This window comes from Pipistrellus hanaki (assembly GCF_964339955.1).
Source record: "Pipistrellus hanaki genome assembly, chromosome: 15".
Classification (NCBI taxonomy): domain Eukaryota; kingdom Metazoa; phylum Chordata; class Mammalia; order Chiroptera; family Vespertilionidae; genus Pipistrellus; species Pipistrellus hanaki.
The window spans coordinates 43,345,400-43,365,211 of NC_140517.1; the positions used below are offsets into that span (position 1 = coordinate 43,345,400).

General features: G+C 52.4%; 1 protein-coding gene and 1 long non-coding RNA gene across 6 annotated transcripts in view; both read right to left on the reverse strand.

Annotated features, from left to right (window-relative positions):
- Positions 1-19,812, reverse strand: part of LOC311633529 — a 211,137-nt gene that overhangs the window by 138,931 nt on the left and 52,394 nt on the right. The window lies entirely within an intron of this gene.
- EML2 (EMAP like 2) overlaps positions 4,690-19,812 on the reverse strand; it is a 30,770-nt gene continuing 15,647 nt past the window's right edge. For 4 of the 5 annotated variants that reach the window (XM_084905876.1, XM_084905878.1, XM_084905877.1 and 1 more), the window contains 12 exons: positions 18,696-18,830; positions 17,621-17,720; positions 16,372-16,526; positions 16,146-16,271; positions 14,771-14,902; positions 10,595-10,662; positions 10,221-10,309; positions 9,912-10,009; positions 9,287-9,374; positions 8,751-8,846; positions 7,451-7,581; positions 4,690-5,110 (listed from right to left, as the gene is read on the reverse strand). In XM_084905876.1, the coding sequence (XP_084762002.1) occupies positions 4,985-5,110; positions 7,451-7,581; positions 8,751-8,846; positions 9,287-9,374; positions 9,912-10,009; positions 10,221-10,309; positions 10,595-10,662; positions 14,771-14,902; positions 16,146-16,271; positions 16,372-16,526; positions 17,621-17,720; positions 18,696-18,830 (1,344 nt within the window). In that variant the 3' untranslated portion in view covers positions 4,690-4,984. Of the gene's footprint in view, positions 5,111-7,450; positions 7,582-8,750; positions 8,847-9,286; positions 9,375-9,911; positions 10,010-10,220; positions 10,310-10,594; positions 10,663-14,770; positions 14,903-16,145; positions 16,272-16,371; positions 16,527-17,620; positions 17,721-18,695; positions 18,831-19,812 lie in introns of those variants that run through there. The other variant, XR_014796958.1, reaches the window with a different exon arrangement.

Below are 19,812 nucleotides of genomic sequence, written 5' to 3' on the forward strand. Positions count from 1 at the left end.
CATTAATTTTCTTTTTCAATATATATTTTATTGATTTTTTACAAAGGGAAGGGAGAGGGATAGAGAGCTAGAAACCAATGAGAGAAAACATCAACCAGCTGCCTCCTGCACACCCCCCACCGGGGATGTGCCCGCAACCAAGGTACATGCCCCTGACCGGAATCGAACCTGGGACCTTTCAGTCCGCAGACCGATGCTCTATCCACTGAGCCAAACCGGTTTCGGCTCCGTTAATTTCCTTCTAATGATCCTCCTCCCCTCCTCCCCCCCAGGAGGAGTGGAACTTGTCATTTTTGTGGCTGATTTGGGGACAGTGGTGTCTGTTGCCTAGAAGCCCTCTCTCCCCACACCCCGTGCACATAGTAGGTGTGCAATGCGCACAGTTTTCAGGGAGCGAGTACGTGAGTGGTGAGCGGGCCCAACAGGTTTGCTTATTTTTATGATTCTCGTCATGAGAATCCATTCCAGGTCGAAGCACTCCGCACAGACCTGGGACGTGGGACTCAAAAAAAAAAAAAAAATGGCAGCGATTAGGTTTGCAAATTCTTTTTTGCTTATTTATTTATTTTTTTAATAAAAAGAATGCCCGGATCTTAAGCACAATGAGTTGTGACCGACAGATACACCCATGTGACTAAGCGTTCAAATCAAGACGGGGACATTTCCATCGCCCCAGGGCCTGGCTCTTCCTCTCTGCCCCAGCAATGCCCTCCTGCTGCTCCCGAGGGCCCCCTCCCCCCCTCCGCCCCCACAACTCCGCTTTTTTTTTTTTTTAAATATATTTTTATTGATTTTTCACAGAGAGGAAGGGAGAGAGATAGAGAGCTAGAAACGTCGATGAGAGAGAAATATCGACCAGCTGCCTCTTGTACACCCCCTAATGGGGATGTGCCCGCAACCAATGTACATGCCCTTGACCGGAATCGAACCCGGGACCTTTCAGTCCGCAGGCCGACGCTCTACCACTGAGCCAAACTGGCTTCGGCAACTCTGCTTTTTTTCTCACGGGAGAGCAGTGGTGCCTATTCTAGAACCTCATATAAACCAAGTGATACAGTTGTTGTTTTAAAGGTGGCTGCTACGGTCCCTTGCTGTGTGGCTTTGGACAAGTGAGTGCATCTCTCTGAACCATGTTCCTGCCTTCTTCTCAGGGCTCTTTTTTTTTTTAATTTTAAAAATATTTTTATTGATTTCAGAGAGGAAGGGAGAGAGGGATGGAAATATCAATGATGATAGAGAATCATGGATGGGCTGCCTCCTGCACGCCCCACCCTGGGGATCAAGCCCGTAACTCGGGCATGTGCCCTTGACCAGAATCGAACCCAGGACTCTTCATCCGCAGGCCGACTCTCTACCCACTGAGCCAAACCAGCCAGGGCCTTCTCAGGGCTCTTGAGGGAAACAGAAAGTGAGAGTTAACCAAGGACCTAAGTGGCCTGCAACACACACAGGAATGAAGGCTTCTTCCTCCTACGCTCTCTCAAGGGAGTCCGGGACAGATGCAGGGAAGGTGTCATGAAGGCTTTTAGACCCTCTTCACAGATAACCCCGTAGACATCCTACACGCAGGACAAGCCCCACATGGCCATGGCCCCCCTCAGCTCCTTGGCCACCCAAGCTCTCACTAAAGAGAAATTCTGGGGCTCAGTGGTAGCCAAGGCCCCCGCCCCCCTGGGCTCACCCTAAGTTTATGCTGTGGTGCAGTCAGGTTCCTGGCAGGAAGCAGGTGGCCACTCAGGGTTTAAGTGGCAGCACTTATATATTTTTTTATTATTGATTTGAGAAAGTAGCATTGATCTGTTGTTCCACGTGTTTATGCATTCAGTGGCCGATCCTTGCACGTGCCCTGCCCCGGGATTGAACCCTCAACCAACCCAGCTACCCCGCCAGAGCTAAGTGGCAGCACTTACGAAGGGGTGTCTTAGCGGGAGGGCCAGAGTGTAGGACCCCACAAAGTATGGTGTGTTATCAGGGAACCAGCCTCAGGGAAAGCCAAGCCATGGCTACCCTTTGGACAGAAAGTTAGAGTTTGGGGTGGGGAGGGCCCTAGGAGCGCCCTGGGGACCGGAACTCAGCCCCTGCAAGAAGGGCAGGGATGCAGAGGCCGGAAAATAAACACACTCCCACCTCTCGCCTGCCACCCTCGGATTTCCGGTCAGTGCCTCTGAGAGGCAGAACCCAGCCCAGAGGCGAGGACAGGGGCCCCTCGTGGGTGGAGGACAGTCTCCCGGGGCCCTGGGGTGGGAGCGCGTGGAGAATTACCAGCACTCCGCCCGCAGAACTTTCTAGGCACGTTTTTTCCATGCAGGGTTGAGGCTGGACACAAGGGGGCGACAATGCTCTAAGAGACCCATGAGAAGGATGCTTCCAAAGCACTGGCCACTTCGCCAGAACTTGAGCCACGAGGGGAGGGTCTGCAGGTTTCTCCCGCGGTATTTCCTCCCCTTGGGAAGAGAGCGGCTTGGCAAGTCGTCCCTGTGGACCTGAGAGGCCGTGGGCTTTCCATCCGTCACCGTCTGTAGAGGGGACAAATGACTATGTACTGTTCCTTCCAGAAAAACCCGGTGTTTGCTATCTTTTTTAAAGTATATTTTATTTATATAGCCCTAACCGGTTTGGCTCAGTGGAAAGAGCGTCGGCCTGCGGACGTAAGGGCCTCAAGTTCGATGCCGGTCAAGGGCATGTACCTCGGTTTCGGGCACATCCCCAGTGGGGGGGTGTGCAAGAGGCAGCTGATCGATGTTTCTCTCTCATTGATGTTTCTCTCTCTATCGCACTCCCTTCTTCTCTGTAAAAAATCAATAAAATGTTTCTTAAGTATATATATATATAATTGGTTTTTTACAGAGAGGAAGGGAGAGGGAGAGTTAGAAACATCGATGAGAGAGACATCGATCAGCTGCCTCCTGCACACCCCCCTACTGGGGATGTGCCCGCAACAGAGGTACATGCCCTTGACCGGAATCAAACCTGGGACCCTTCAGTCTGCAGGCCGTAGCTCTATCCACTGAGCCAGACCAATCAGGGCATATGTTTGCTATCTTATTCTACTTCCATTAGAGCAGTGATTCTCAAACTGTGGCCCCTAGTGGGGGTTTGGGGGCACTGCACTGCCATTGTAACAGGGCCTGCAGGTGATTCTCATGTTCCTTCAAGTTTGGGAACTAGTCAACTAGTGAAAAAAATCTCAAAAATGCCAAAACCGGTTTGGCTCAGTGGATAGAGCGTCCGCCTATGAACTGAAGGGTCCCGGGTTCAATTCCGGTCAAGGGCATGTACCTTGGTTTCAGGCACATCCCCAGGAGGGGGTGTGCAAGAGGCAGCTCTCTCTCATCAATATTTCTAACTTTCTATCCTTCTCCCTTCCTCTCTGTAAAAAATCAAAATATATTTCAAAAAAATCTTAATGCCTCAAACATAAAAAAATAAATAGATGTCATTAGATAGCATCCTGCCAGTTATCCTGGCTACAAAAGAAAAAAATCAGAATAATTCAATCCCTGTCCCACACATGTAGTTACCCCTGTATGTGTTAAGTCAGGGTAGAGGTCCCTGGGGGTGGGCAAGGACTAGGAGGGGGCACAGGAGAGCTTTGTGGGGGGCTTGTGATATTTCTCTATCTGGAAGCTGGCTGCATGGATGGGTTGTGAATCCAGCAGACTATATAGTTTATGAGTGCATTTCTCTGCTGTATGTTAAACACCAATAAAAAGTTAAATATTTGCTCAAGGTTAGATATTGAGTGGAGAAATTCCTGATGACATTTGAGCTGGTCCAGCTGGGTCCGTCCTAGACTATCCAGTTCCAGGACCTAGCAATGTCTGTTTGTGCTGCGTGGAGTTGGGTTTCTGTCTGTTGCCACTCAGAGTCCCCAGACCCTAACTCACAGGCAACTTTTGATGAAATATGAAAACATTTCTTGCCTTATTTCAATTTTGTGAAATAGGTGGAGGCTGCCACGGTTTTATACATCCCCACCTCCCTGATCACAATCATTGGTCTAGGGCAGTGGTTGGCAAACTCATTAGTCAACAGAGCCAAATATCAACAGTACAACAATTGAAATTTCTTTTGAGAGCCAAATTTTTAAATTTTTCTTCTAATGCCACTTCTTCAACACAGACTGGCCCAGGCTGTGGTATTTTGTGGAAGAGCCACACTCAAGGGGCCAAAGAGCTGCATGTGGCTCATGAGCTGCAGTTTGCCAACCAGGGGTCTAGGATGGTACTTCACCCAAGTGAAGCCAATCACAATAGACCATCCAACAAGTCAGTTTGATTGATCTGTAGATGGGCCAATCACACTCTTTCCCTGGGATTTTTGGCCTTGGGGCCCAAGGCTGGTTGATGCGAGCTTTGCAGCTGCTGGGTGTAATGTTTCTGTGGTGTGGAGAATGCTGACCCCAGAGAAAAATGGTGACTGGCAGGTAAGAGAAGGTATAATGGCAGTGTCCTGGTGGCCCTCAAGTTCTTGGTTCAATGCCCTTGAAGCCCAGAGGCATTTACTTGTTTATTTGAGGGTCAACTGAGTTCTCTTTTGGCCTAAGTTAGAGCAAGCTTGGTTTCTGTCATTTGTATACAATAAAGATCTAAGTAATAACGGTTGGTCATCAAACACCGTAATCCATGCACACACACACAACCCTCATTCACTCAGGCCTCTAGACACACTCAATCCATGACACGCCACCTCAGTGCACATGTATTTATTTCTGAATGATATAAAAGAATAAACTTAAAAAAACACCCCAAACCCAGCACCCTAATGGCTTCCCGCAAACAATGTGACCCCTCTTCCCACCCTGATAAATAGAGACTTCTGTCTGTCGGTCCACCCTCCCACCACCATAACCCTCTCTGCTATAGACATACTCTGGGTATATATTACTCTACTCGGCAATAGACATCTCCCGAAAATAGAATTCCAGCCCTGCCACCTGACTCTCCCTTCGGCCCCATGTCGCTGGGACCCCTCCCCACCCACTTCAGACCACCCGCCACTGCAGTATGCTGGTGTCCTTGCCCCCCGTGGTCAGGGCCATGCTGTCATCCCACAGGAAGGCCACGTTGGTCACGTGGCTGCTGTGTCCACCGTATTTGTGGCTGTGGGCCTGTGAGAGGGAAAAAAGGTGAAAGGTCAAAGGGGGCGGTGCCACCACAAGCCCTCCCAGGCTAACCCTCTTCTCTTCTGCTTAATAACACCCTCCCCCTAAGAACCAGGGCGACTGATCTGATTCCTTCAACAATCCAACAGCGGGCACAACCATGAGTGTGCCCGTGGGGGAGGCGGTTCGGTATGACCAAATATGAGACACAGACAGATGCCATGTCCGGACCTTAATCCAAACAAACCAAGTGTAGAGGCCATTTGGGGGGAAATTAGGAAAATCTGGATACAGAGCTAATACAGGGTATTAGATCATATTAAAAATTAATGTTAACCAGTGAGTATGAGCATAGATTTGTGAATATGCACAAATAATCTTTATTTTTGAGCTATAAATGCTAATTTGAGAGGCAGAAAGGTCATATATGGTTTTTCTTTTTTTTAAGTACAGGGAGTTAAAAAAAAGAAGAGAAAGAAGAAAAAGAATGCCAAATATGGTAACAGCTGAACATGGGTAATAAGTACAGAAGGGCCAGGACTGGTTTGGCTCAATGGATAGAGCGTCAGCTTGGGGACTGAAGGGTCCCGGGTTCGATTCCGGTCAAGGGCATGTACCTTGGTTGCGGGCATATCCCCAGTAGGGGGTGTGCAAGAGGCAGCTGATTGATGACTCTCTCTCATCGATGTTTCTAGCTCTCTATCTCTCTCCCTTCCTCTCTGTACAAAAATCAATAAAATATATATATTTTTTAAAATAGGCACAGAAGGGATTGCTGCATTTTTTTTTTTTTTACTGCACTCTTATCTACTTTTTTTTAAAACATATTTTTATTGGTTTCAGAGAGGAAGGGAGAGATAGAAACATCAATGATGAGAACCATCCATTGGCTGCCTCCTTCATGCCCCTTACTTGGGATCGAGCCCACAAGCCGGGCATGTGCCACTGACTGGAATTGAACCTGGGACTTTTCAGTCCACAGGCCGACGCTCTATCCACTGAGCCAAACTGGCTAGGGTTCTACTTTTATGTCTGCAAATTTCATAATAAAATGCTAAAGCAAATTTCACCTGTTAGAACAGGGATTGGCAAAATTAACACCAAGTTTTATGGTAGACACAGGTTATTTGCTGGTGACCTATGGATGAGTTAAATATATTCTCAAGTGTTAGTAGAAATATAGTTGCTGACATTTACAAATTGAAGGAATTCACATCAAAATTAAAATTTTGATTTTCAGCCCAGCCGGTGTGGCTCCGTGGTGAACATTGACCTGTGAACCAGGAGGTCACAGTTCAATTCCCAGTCAGGGCACCTGCCCCGGTTGTGTGCTTGATCCCCCGGGGGGGACATGCGGGAGGCAATCAATCCATCATTCTCTTTCATTGATGTTTCCATCTCTCCTCTCTCTTCCTTTCTCTATAAATCAACAAAAACATATTTAAAAAAAAAAATCAATGGAAAAAAATATCCTAAGGTGAGGATAAAAAAAAAAAAAAGAATGTCAGCCGAAACCGGTTTGGTTCAGTGGATAGAGCGTCGGTCTGCGGACTGAAAGGTCTCAGGTTCGATTCCGGTCAGGGGCATGTACGTTGGTTGCGGGCACATCCCCGGTAGGGGGTGTGCAGGAGGCAGCTGATCGATGATTCTCTCTCATGGACATTTCTAGCTCTCTATCCCTCTACCTTCCTCTCTGTAAAAAAAATCAATAAAATATATTAAAAAAACAAAAAGAATGTCAGCTCCGTGACCTATTCTGACTCGTTTACTGCTGTATCTATCCCCGGTTCCAGGCACAGAGCAGGTGCTCAGTAAACATTTGTTGAGTTAATAAGGATAAAAGATCTCAAAACTGCAGATGCTTAGAGATTTAGCATTCCGGACTCTGAAATCCATCAACCTCCAGGTTAAGGAAGGCCCTTGGGGTCAAGCCCACTACCCTTCTTACACAGCTGGGGAAACTGAGGCCCAGGGAGGGCTGGTGGTGGACCAGGGCTGCCTCCATCTTGCCCCCATTGTTGCTTGTTACCTAAGGTGACAAGATCATCCCAATCTTTTTTAATAATATATTTTATTGATTTTTTTACAGAAAGGAAGAGAGCGGGACAGAGAGCTAGAAACATCGATGAGAGAGAATCATCGGTCAGCTGCCTCCTGCACACCCCCTACTGGGGATGTACCCGAAACCAAGGTACATGTCCTTGACCGGAATCGAACCCGGGACCTTTCAGTCCGCAGGCTGACATTCTATCCACTGAGCCAAACTGGTTTCGGCTCGTCCCGATTTTTAACAATTTTTCTGGTCACCTAATACTTGCACCCTGTCAGCCCCCCAGAGGGACTCACGCGAGGCTGACAACAGGGGTAGCTGAACAGGTGGACTTTGCCGAAGTCATCAGCCGAAGCCAGCAGCTTCCCGTCGTGGGAGCGCGCCACGGCATTGATGTCGGTGCCATCCGCTCCCTCGGACCAGATCCCTGTGCGCAGGATGGGGGGGTTCATGGTAAGATGTCAGCAGGAGCCAGGTATCCCCCCAAGGGGTCCCGGCCCCAGCCTCCGCCCCTGCCTTTCACTTAGCCTGTCTCGAGCCAGGGATGGGAGTCAGAACGATCTTTCGGAAATGCGGATCTGACCCTGTCCCCCCAGCGCTCAAAATCTTTGTGGCTCCCTGGTGGCCTCAGGAGAAAGCCCAGGCTTCTGACCGTGACCCCCCAAGCTCCGCCTGGCCTGGTCCCCCCACTGCTCCAGCCTTGACCTCACCAGTGCTCCCTTAGAACTCTGCGATGGTTTAGCCTTCTTGCATTTCCCCACATTCCAAGCTCTGTGTCACCTCTGGGCTTCTGTACATGCTATTATGCCCTTTGCCTAGACTCGCAGGCATGTCAAACTCGTGGCCCCCGGGCCACATGCCTCATTTATTTGGCCCCCCTTAGCCTCTGAGTTTGACATGATTGGCCTAGAGATGTCTTCACTGTGCTGGGATATCTCATCCTCCATATTGGATGCCCCTTCCTCCAGGAAGTCCTCCCTGACTCCATCATTGACAGGACAGACACCACCACTGGGCTTCCTTGTCCCTGCCCAGTCTACTTTGGGTTGTCCAGAGACAGGTCTGTCTCCCCCACCGGACTATAAACACCATGATACTCAGGCTGGGGCTACTGTAGTCACCACCGCGTCCCAGAGGTGCTCAGAAAGTAGTTAACTATATGAATTAGTTAATTAATGCATTCATTAACTAACTAATTAATTAATGCATTAACTACATTAATGCCTGAATAAAGGAGAGGCTGGGGCCTGGGCAGTATAATTCTCTCTGGACCAGGTGCCACCACCCATGAGGTCTCATTATTAATTAGTTAATTAATGCATTAACTACATTAATGCCTGAATAAAGGAGTGGCTGGGGCCTGGGCAGTATAATTCTCTCTAGACCAGGTGCCACCACCCATGTGGTCTCATTACTGCATTCCAGGTCCAGGCGGCCTCAGCAGTCATATCCCCCGCTCCCCTCCTAGAACACAGACACTGCCCATCGGTGTAAACAAGTGAGTTAACCAACACAAAAAGGCTGTGGAAGCCACCGGACAGGGGTGTTTCTCCAAACGCCTGTGTTCCGTGAAACCCTCCCCGGTGCGGAACTTACCGAACACCCCAAAGCCCAGGACGCAGGTAGCCGTGGCCCATTCCGTGCTCCTCACGGTCTCTGCACTGGTGATCTGCTTACAGGTGGCCGCGTCCCCTGGGGCGGGACATGGGGGGAGGGGTTCAGAGCTGAAGGAACGACTGACCGAACCCACCCATTTCACAGATGGGCACTGAGGTCCCAGACAGGAGGCCAGGGTCCCGGGCCTTCTTCAGAGCCCCGTCTCTGGTCTGGCCACGGGGGCTGGATTCTGGGTCCTGACACCCCCAAGAAGACCTGAGCAGGGGCATGTGCTTAGAGACCTGTACCCTCCCCATTCAACCAGAAAGAGGATTGTGGGGTCTACCGGGAAGGCAATCAGAAAGCGGGAGACCGACCAATCAGAACAGCCCCTGAACACCACAGTGAGAGGAGAGAGGCTGAAGAAGCCCAGGCCTCTCTCCCCTCCCAGAGCTCAGGGGAGGCCATGCGAACCCCACAACGCCAAGGAGGAGGCTGCCGGAGGGAGGAGCGCCTGCAGGCCTCAGAGAACTCACAGTACAGAATCTCATAGTCCCCGGAGTTGGTGACAAAGCAGCTGCTGTCCCGGGCCCAGTCCAGGTGGGTGATGAAGCTGGAGTGGCCCTGCGGGGAGGCGAGGGGCGGAGTCAGAGCTGGAGGGGGCGGGGTCAGGACAGGAAGGATGGCCGGCCAAATACAGAGGCACAGTGAGCACACAAAGGGGCCAGAGGGAGGATACACAGGGCTTTGGGGCGTGGGGGCGGGGCCAGACCCCAGTGGGCGGGGCCAGACTCCCGTGGGGGCGGGGCCAGACAAAAAAGGGCTTCAAACACAAGGGGAGTTCACGACGTGTGGGCGGAGCTGGACACAGAGGGGTGGGCTGTGAATGCAGGGGGCTACCGGGCTGCACACAGAGGGGGCTCAGGACGTGAGGGCGGGGCTACAAGGGGGGCTCAGAATGTGGGGGGCGGGGCTACACAAAGGGGCGGGCTTAGACCACGATGGGGGTGGGGGTGGATGTGTGGGCGGGGCTAAGGCTCCTGGAGGTGCTCAGGGCGGTCAGTTGAAGGCTGAGGCTGTGCTCCCTTGAGGTAGAAAATCGGTTAATCCTGCACCCCCTAGACGGGGTGGCGGCGCGGGCCGGGGCCACTGCCCACTCACCGAGCACTTGCCCAGGCGGCTGACCTTGCGGCCGCCCTGGTCCACCGTGTACACGTACACCAAGTTGTCGTGGGAGCCCACGGCCAGGTACGCCCCGTCTGGGGGAGGGGGAGGGGGCTATGAGGAGGCACCCCGGCCCCGCCCCCTCCTCGCTCAGATTCAGCCCCGCCCACTCTCCCAGATTCCCAGCTCCATCCCAGCTCCAGTCCTAGGCCTTGCAGCCAGGCCCGGCCCCGCAGGCCCCGCCCCTTGCCCCTCAGTCCCTAGGCCTTGCCGTGCCTCGCCAAGGTCCCAGGCCCTGCCCCTCACCTGGGGAGAAGCTGACCACGGAGATCTGTTCATTGCCGTCTGTGTGGATAGCCACCAGGTCATTGGTCTCCGTGTCCAGCAGCAACCATCTTAAAGGAGAAGGCATGGGAGTGGAGAAGGAGGAGGAGGAGGAGGAGGAGGAGGGTGTGCTGATCTGGTAGGAGGGGGGCCATCTGCGGGGCCTGAGAGGCTCCAGGAGAGATTTGGGGAGAGAAGCTGACTTCAGAGGAATGTTGGGAAATCAAGTTGGTAAACAGTTGGTACCTAACTAATGTTCTCGGTGGACTCTGAGACAGTGGGGAGCGGGGACCAAGGGACGGTTCGGGGAGAGGAGAGCAGAGAAGCCCCTCCCCAAACGCCCAACGCAGCTTTACCTGCCAGTCACTGTGCCCACAGCCAAGATGGAGCCACCGGGGTGGAAGCCAGCAGAGCGGGCAGGGTCCTGGGAGGGAGAAGAGGTGGCTCAGAGCTGCTCCCGTCCATCGGCCACTCCCTGGCCTCAGAGCCAGGTCGCAGGCAGGCAACGAGGCTCTCCCCGCCTCTGCTGCCCTCCAGGGCCCACGGCCTCAGGCACTGAGGTGGAGCAGAAAGCATCCCTCCTGACCCTGTGGCTCCCTTTTCACCCCGTTCTGAATTCCCACAGCTTGACTCATCCAAGATGATGTACTTGGGTAATTTTCTAGAGCAGGGGTCTTCAAACTACGGCCCGCGGGCCACATGTGGCCCGCAGAGGAGTCTGATCCGGCCCGCCAGGTTTTTTGGGCAGTGAGCGCAGCCGAGGTGTTACAGTAGGAATTAGTAGTTCATATAGTCCGGCCCTCCAGCTCTCTGAGGGACCGTGATCTGGCCCCCACTTTAAAAAGTTTGAGGACCCCTGTTCTAGAGTGAGGCGACTGAGACAAAGGTATCTGTGTTTCTAAGAGTTTTGATACAACCTGGCCGGCGCAGCTCAGTGATTGAGCATCGACCTATGAACCAGGAGATCACAGTTCAATTCTCGGTCAGAGCACATGCCTTGGTTTTAGACTCAATCACCAGTGAGGGGTGTGCAGGAGGCAGCCAATGGATAATCCTTTCATCACTGATGTTTCTCTGTCTCTCCCTTTCTCTCTGAAATCAATTTTTTAAAAATATATTTTATTGATTTTTCACAGAGAGGAAAAGAGAGATAGTTAGAAACATCGTTGAGAGAGAATCATCGATCAGCTGCCTCTTGCACACCCCCTACTGGGGATGTGCCCGCAACCAAGGTACATGCCCTTGCCCGGAATCGAACCCGGGACCCTTCAGTCTCAGGCTGACGCTCTATCCACTGAGCCAAACCGGTCCAGGCTGAAATCAATTTTTTTTTTTAAACTTTTTTTTAAAAAAAAGAAGTTTTGATATACACTGAGTGGCCAGGTTATTATGATCTCTGAACACATAATAATCTGGCCACTCAGTAAATATATTAGAGGCCCAGTGCATGAATTCCTGCATGGGTGGGGTCCAGCCAGCCTGGCCAGGGGGACGGGACATGGGCGGTTGGCCAGCCTGCCTGCTGGTCTAACTCCTGGTTGAGGGGACAATTTGCATGTCAGCCTTTTATTATACAGGGTATACACGGAGTGGCCAGATTATTATGTGTTCAGAGATCATACTAATCTGGCCACTCAGTGTATAATATCAATTTACTTTCTGTAAAAGCATACCAACTTACCAGGTGTGTCTGAACGACTGTTTTCCCACATCTAAGACCCAGCTCTGGGTATCATCATTTTTAAAGTTTTGGGCCATTGGGTTGGTTCACAGGCAATAGAGAGCACCATGGAATCAGACCTGGGTTCCAAGTGGCTCTGATACCTCCTCGTTATAGAACATCAAATAAATGTCCCTCGGTTGTCTCATCTGGTAAATGGAGGTCAATACACATTTTCCAGGATCGATAAAAGCAAGGTATAAAGTTCTTAGGCTGGTTAGCTGGTAAGACGGCCCACGGGAAGCACTCAGGATTTGCCAAAACCGGTTTGGCTCAGTGGATAGAGCGTCGGCCTGCGGACTAAAGGGTCCCGGGTTCGATTCCGGTCAAGGGTATGTACCTTGGTTGCGGGCATATCCCCAGTAGGGGGTGTGCAAGAGGCAGCTGATCGATGATTCTAACTCTCTATCCCTCTCTCTTCCTCTCTGTAAAAAATCAATATATATATATAAAATTAGCTATAATTTTAAATACACTGCAATTCTGGCCCGGTAGCTCACTTGGTCAGTCCAGGAACATACAGGACTCAACCAATGAATGCATAAATGGATGGAGCATGTTTCCCTCTCCCTCTCTCAAATCGATAAGTAAAATTTAAAAATAAATTATTTTTTAAAATTATAATTACACTGATGATGGGTGAGTGATTTTACTTTTCCGGGCCTGTTTCTGAGTGGGGATTTCTCACCCTTGTGAAGATTGAGAGGGAGGAGTTAAAAAGATGATGAGCAGGAAGGGTTGAGCCGAATGGAATAACTGGAGGGAGCTCATTACAATCTGCGGATTTTTAGTCTCGGATTCAGAGCCCTGAATAAGACTCTGGGTGGGGCTTGGGATTCTGCGTTGTTAACAATTCCCAGGTGGTTCTGATGCCCTGGGAAGCTGGAGAGCCGCTGTGTTCCACTGGGGCCTGGCATATAGTAGCTGCTCAATTAGGCAGCTGGGATGATTACTTTACGTGCCCTAACAATTTTCAGGGCGCACCGTCCCTGATTCATAGAAGTTCATAAGCCATCACGTGTTCCAGAAACAGAGGTAACCCTGTACTCCTGCAGCAAAGCCTCAAAGGGTGGTATGGGGGATGTGATGAAAGGGCCCATACTGCACAGCCAGGGGAGCTAAAAAACTACACTGCCCAGAATCCCTTGCAGCTATGGTTCTGCTGTGATATGGGTTCAACAGTAAGTTGCACTATTTTTGTTGTTGTTAACTAACCCTCACCCAAGGATATTTTTCCCATTGACTTTTAGAGAGAGTGGAAGAGAGGGAGGGGGGAGAGAGAGAAAGAGATCAATTGGTTGCCTCCTGCACCAATTGGTTGTGTCCCGACGGGGAATCAAACCTGCAACCCTAGGACATGCCCTTGTCAAGGAATCGAACCCTCAACCCTTTGATGAGCAGGTCAGTGCTCTAACCACTGAGCACACCAGCCAGGGCACTGGGTTGCACTTCTGTGGGTTCTGGTGGAAAGAGGCAGAAGCCCCCCTTTAGCCACTCCCACGGTCCAGTTGGGTCCTGAAAGCAATGACATTTGCTATGCGAGTGAGTAATTACTGGCCTTGACAGGCCAGGACAGAGAGTGTCCATTTTTGGCCAGTGAAAACATACCCACCGGTGGGTCACTCCAGAGCAGGGGTGGGGAACCTGCCCTCTGCCAGGGGCCATTTGGATATTTATAGCATCATTTGCGGGCGAAACAAAATTAACAGCTTAAACATTAGCCTGCTATATTTGGTCAGACCTTTCATTAGCGCACCCCTTGAGCGTTGGCAGGGTCAGACCCGATGACTTCACAGGCCGTTTCCGGCTCACAGGCAGGAGTGCCCACCCCTGCCCCAGCGTCAGTCCTGCAGAACCGCCTGCAGCGATGACGCTCTCTGCCGCACTGTCCAGTATGGCAGCCACCAGCCCCGTGTGTGCAATGCAGCTAGTGCAACCAAGAACTGAATTTTTATTTTTTTTTTAATATATATTTTATTGATTTTGTACAGAGAGGAAGGGAGAGAGATAGAGAGTTAGAAACATCGATGTGAAAGAGTCATCGATCAGCTGCCTCTTGCACACCCCCTACTGGGGATATGCCTGCAACCAAGGTACATGCCCTTGACCGGAATCGAACCCGGGACCTTTCAGTCCCCAAGCCGACGCTCTATCCATTGAGCCAAACCGGTCCCGGCAAAGAACTGAATTTTTAATACTCTTTACACTTTAAAGTTAATTTAAGCATGAACAGCCACTTGTTTTGGACAGTGTAGCTCTACAGCCAACACTGGCGGCGACCACAGCCTGCTGGTTCCCAGATTGCGGCTAACGCGACAGCAGTTTCTTGAACTCAGCGGCTCCCGACTCCCCACCCTCCTGACTGGGGCAGGACAGCAGGCCCCTGGAAGGTCGGTTCCATGGTGTTCTGGGTGTCCTTCCAGTTGAGGGCCCTCCCCTCCAGCCCTTCCGAGCCAGTTTGTAAGGGCTTGAGTTTATAAGGGCGTGTTAACTCCTCTGGGCTTAAAAAGACCGAGCATGGCCCTAACCGGTTTGGCTCAGTGGATAGAGCATCGGCCTGTGGACTGAAGGGTCCCAGGTTCGATTCCGCTCAAGGGCATGTACCTTGGTTGTGGGCACATCCCCAGTAGAGGGTGTGCAGGAGGCAGCTGATTGATGTTTCTAACTCTCTCTCTCCCGCTCCCTCCCTCTCTGTAAAAAAATCAATAAAATATATATTTTTTTAAAAACAAAACAGACCAAGCATGGCTTCCACCTGATGCCCTGCGTCCTGACCCCCGGGAAAGGGGTGTGAAGTGCCCTGTGCCCTTACCTCGATGACCCTGCTCCACAGGGGCTGGTGGGCCTCCACACTCCACAGATGCACCAGTTTGTCATGCCCGCATGTCACAAACTGCGCCCCGCCGGGGTGTGTGGCCAGGCCCCACACCTCTTCCACGTGGCCCTGGTGAGATGGGAGACAGTAGATGGGAGACCACACATCCTGGCCTTTCCCCAAACAGTGGTGCCAGAAGGAGGATCTGGACTAGCCCAGCAGTACACCTGCCCACACTTCCCTAGTGTCCCCGAAGGAGGCTGTGACAGGGCAGGCCTGGGCCAGGGTGAGGCTCGAGGCAAATGCCCGCCTCCCCATTCTACTCTCCAGGCTGCACAGTGGGAGACAAGAGGACAGACGGGCAGGAGCTGGACTCCAGGAGTCAGCTGGCACCCAGAAGGCTGTGGGGTCCCGTGTACTCCGCCTGGGGGTGGGGTCTGACTTCAGCTCTCCCCTACTGACTGTGGCGGTCCCCTGGCAGGGGACTTCTCCTGGGGCCCACAGTTTGGCCTTCTGCAAAATGGGGCTAATCATAGTGCTGGGACTCCAATCATGGATGGCAGGAGAATGAGCCTAGAATAGAGCGATTACAAAGTGGAAGTGGCTATTACTATTATTTACAACGCAGACTATTAATATATTGTTAATTAATAATAAGTCACTGCCTAAATCAGTTTGGCTCAGTGGATAGAGCATCGGCCTGCGGACTGAAAGGTTCCAGGTTCGATTCTGGTCAAGGGCATGTACCTTGGTTGCGGGCATTTGAGCTGCAGGAAGAAAAGCAGGCCGAGCCGAAACCGGTTTGGCTCAGTGGATAGAGCGTCAGCCTGCGGACTGAAGGGTCCCGGGTTCGATTCCGGTCAAGGGCATGTACCCTGGTTGTGGGCACATCCCCAGTAGGGGGTGTGCAAGAGACAGCTGATCAATGATTCTCTCTCATCGATGTTTCTAACTCTCTATCCCTCTCTCCTCCTCTCTGTAAAAAATCAATTAAAAAAAAAAAAAAGCAGGCCGACTCCCGAGAGCCCTCCCGATCCTTGGACCCGGGCTCCTGGAAAGTCCTTGGCCCAAGGTGTGTGCGCCTGTGTGCCGCCTGCCCTGGCGCTTACCAGCAGGAGGCGACACTACCCTCCTCAGAGGAGCCGGGCAGCTCAGTGGGAACGGGGTTCGGGGACCCTCTGCTGGTTGGTTGCTGGATCCTGGGGAGTCTGGGGAGGGTCCTGGGTCGGGGGTGGGTTATGGAGCAGGAGCAGGGAGGGTAGGAACGTGGTGTGTGCCAGGCCGGAGGAAAGGGGTGGGGCAGGAGGTGAGGACGGGGAAGAGCAAAGAGAGGGGGGCCAGGGGCGCGGGCAGCTGCAGGGAGAGAGCTCACCTGGACGAGCAGCGAGAAGCCCGTGTGCACGGAGCCCTGCAGGATGCAGTTGCGGGTGGTCCCCACGTACAGCGTGTCTCCCCGGCCCTCGGCCACGGTGCGCACGGGCCCGAAGTCCTCGGGCACCTGCGCAGGCGAACGCGGAGGAGGGAGGACAAAGAGAGAGGGTGGGGCTGAGGAGAGGAAGGGTCTCCTCACCTTCGGAGGAGCCTCTCCCCCCCCTCACCTCTACTTCCTGCAGCTTGCTGTAGTCAGGACCCCAGAAGACCACCCTCCGGTCGCGGCCGCCTCCGGACACCAGCGTCCCGTCCCGCAGGGCGCAGAGCCCAAACACGCCTCCGTCGTGGGCGCCCGGCACCGCCTGCGTGATGCGGTTCCCACCTGGGGGGCGGGCGGGGGCGGGGGCGGGGGCGGGGTGAGTGTGGGAAAGCTTCCCCTGCGCGGACCCCCGAAAGCACCTCACACTCTCAGTCTACACCCAGCCATTCACCACCTTTCCTTCTACCCACCCTTCCACTCACCTGCTCAAATACCCTGCCACCCGCCCATTCAACCATCTCATCCACCCTGCCATCCGCCCATTCAACCCTCCCACCCACCCAGCCACCCTTTGATACATCCACCCGCACCCATTCATCCACTCACCTATCTATTGGTCTGTCCATCCATCTCTCATCTCTCATCCATTCATTCACTCTTTTTTATCCAAGTAGTCATTCACCAATCAATCCATCCTTCTAGCCAACCATCCACCCTTTTCCATCTGTCCATTACACTCATCTACCCACTTATAGCTCAATCTAACCACCCCTTTATTCATTCATTGACCTATTCAGTCAATAATTATTTAATTAACATTTACTCTGGGCCTCGCCATTGGTTAGAACAATAAGCTCATTTATTCATTCAGTAACCAGCCCACTTCCTAGAACAATCCATTCTTCATAACACATTAATCCACTGCGAGATAACCAATCATTCATTCATTCATTCACTTTATAGATCCACTGAAAAAACTTACTCATTCACTAATACAGTCATACATTATAGGGACCCACCATTCATTTTTTTAGTTGTCTATTCATCCAATATTAAGTAGGACAACATTCATTTACGCAATTCTTTCATTGGCTAGAACAACCCATTCATTCATTCATTCATCCATCCATTGCTGTAGGACAAACCACTTTTCCATCCATTCATCCATCCACCCACAGCTGGGTGAAGCCATTTGTTAATAGTCCAAACTTGATCCCTAATACACGGGATTTGCTGAGGACAAGGGCGGGAAATAAGTGAAGGTGTCAGGAGGTGGGATATTGGAGCGCAGCCTTGAAGCGGGTGTTGGAATTGAACAAATAAGGATTCAGCCTGTTTAATCACACATCCCACACAGCAGGGCCAGAGGAAGGGGGAGACAGCTACAGGGGGTTCGGGAGGCCTGGGCTGGGGGCTGACAGGGGGATGACACTGACCTTTGCCCCAGACATAGAGGTTCCCCGCGGAGTCCCCGGTGACTACGTCGCCGCCCTCCAGAAAGGTCACGCACAGCACGTACTTCGGTTTCTCGTGTTTCTAAGGGGGGGACGGTGTCAAGGTCGCGGAAGCTGGGGGGCTCCCAGAGCTCACCTATCGTCCGGGACCCCCTCCCTGCTTTTCGGTGAGGACCCGCGAGGAGCATCCCCCTCTCCACGCCCCCTCCATGGAGTGCTCCCGTCATCCAGGTTCTGACCACATTGTCTCTTCCCTGGACCCACTTCCTGCCTAACTTCCGCTCCCCTCTCTGTCCTCAGTTTCCCCTGCTCTCTGCCCCTTGGATTCCCTCGCCCCTGACCCTCCCCTCTCCCCTCTCCCTCCCTGCCTTCCTCCCATCTCTGTCTCTACATCCTCCCCCTAGTCCCCTGGTCGGCAAATGGCGGCTCTCGAGCCACATGCGGCTCTTGGGCCCTTTGAGTGTGGCAAGTCTATCTTGAAGAAGTGTCTTTAAAAAGAAGTTAAAGTTTGAAAAATGTGGCTCTCCAAAGAAATTTCAATCGTTGTACAGTTGCTATTTGGCCCTGTTGACGAATGAGTTTGCCGACCACTGGCCTAGCCCCGTCCCACTCTCTTCCCAGTATCTCCAGCTCATCTCCATCTGTGGCTGGTGTTGCCCCAACTCCCACCAAAGGCAGGGGAGCCCCATCGGATGTGCCCCTGGATCTTCCCTCCTGGGCCCTCTGCTTCTCACTCAGTCCCCGTCTTGGTGCCCGTTTCCCTCCGCCCGTCGGCCTCTGACCTCTCGGTGTGTCCACACTCGACAGCGGCAGCACCGTTTACTGAGCCTGTACCGCCTGCTAGGGGCTGCTAAGCTCTTCACCCCACGAATCCTCACAATTTCCGCATTAAGGAGGATCATCAGATCGCTGCCCTCATCCCCATGGTGGGGAGAAGGACCCCGAGGCCCCGGCAGTCAGCCGCTGGGACCCTCTGGAGCACCCCGCTGTCTGCCTGGGTGTCCCTGCCTGCCTCTCGCAGGCCCAGCCTGTCCTCCCCCACACCCCCCCCACTCACCTCAAAGAGGCCCTGCCGCTTGCTCAGGCTGCCCCCCTCCAGGCTCCAGAAGTAGATGTGGGATTTCCCGCAGGTGATGATGATGGAGGGGTCGGTGGGGTGGAAGGTGGCCACCAGCACAGCGTCGTTGGAGCACTTTGGGGAGCGGGACATCGAATGAGGTCCTCAAAGCACCGCAGCCACCCGCGTTCCCCCCCACTCCCCGGAGGAGCGCCCTGCACAGCTGCGTGGGTTGTGCACTGCACACCGACATGTCTGCATCTTTTCTCTCCGGGCAAAAGGCCCAGGAGGCAGGGCCCACCAGCCAGGCCTCACTGCCGCCTTCATTAACATAACAGCAAGGCGTCTGGGCAGCTCTACTGGCACCCAGCACCGTGTAAGCACTTTCCACTTAACCCACAGCACCCTGGGAGGTAAGGCTCAATAGTAACGCCCTAACACACATAAGGAAGTGAGGCTTGCCTGGCTGGTGCGGCCCAGTAGCTGAGCATTGACCCATGAACCAAGAAACTGCGGTTCAGCCAAAACCGGTTTGGCTCAGTGGATAGAGCGTCAGCCTGCAGACTGAAAGGTCCCAGGTTCGATTCCGGTCAAGGGCATGTGCCTTGGTTGTGGGTACATCCCCCAATAGGAGGTGTGCAGGAGGCAGCTGGTTGATGTTTCTCTCATCGATGTTTCTAGCTCTCTATCCCTCTCCCTTCCTCTCTATAAAAAATCAATAAAATATATATTTTTTTTAAAAGAAAAAAAAGAAATTGTGGTTCAATTCCTGGTCACATGCCCGGTTTTCAGGCTCCATCCCCAGTGGGGGGCGTGCAGGAGGCAGTCAATCAATGATTCTCTCTCATCGTTGATGTTTCTCTATCTCTCTCTCTCCCTCTCCCTTCCTCTCTGAAACCAATAAAAATACACTAAAAAGAGAAAAAAGAAGAAATGAGGCTCAGAGAGGTGAAGTGACTTGCCTAAAGCCACACAGCCAGGTAAGCATCGTGTTCAGCATCAACTCACGTAGGTCTGACTCCAGAGCCCAGCCTCTCGACCATTTCTCCTTCCCCAAACTGGGGCCCAATCCAAACCCAGGTCTCCGGCCCCAGCCCAGAGCTGGCGTGTGACCTTG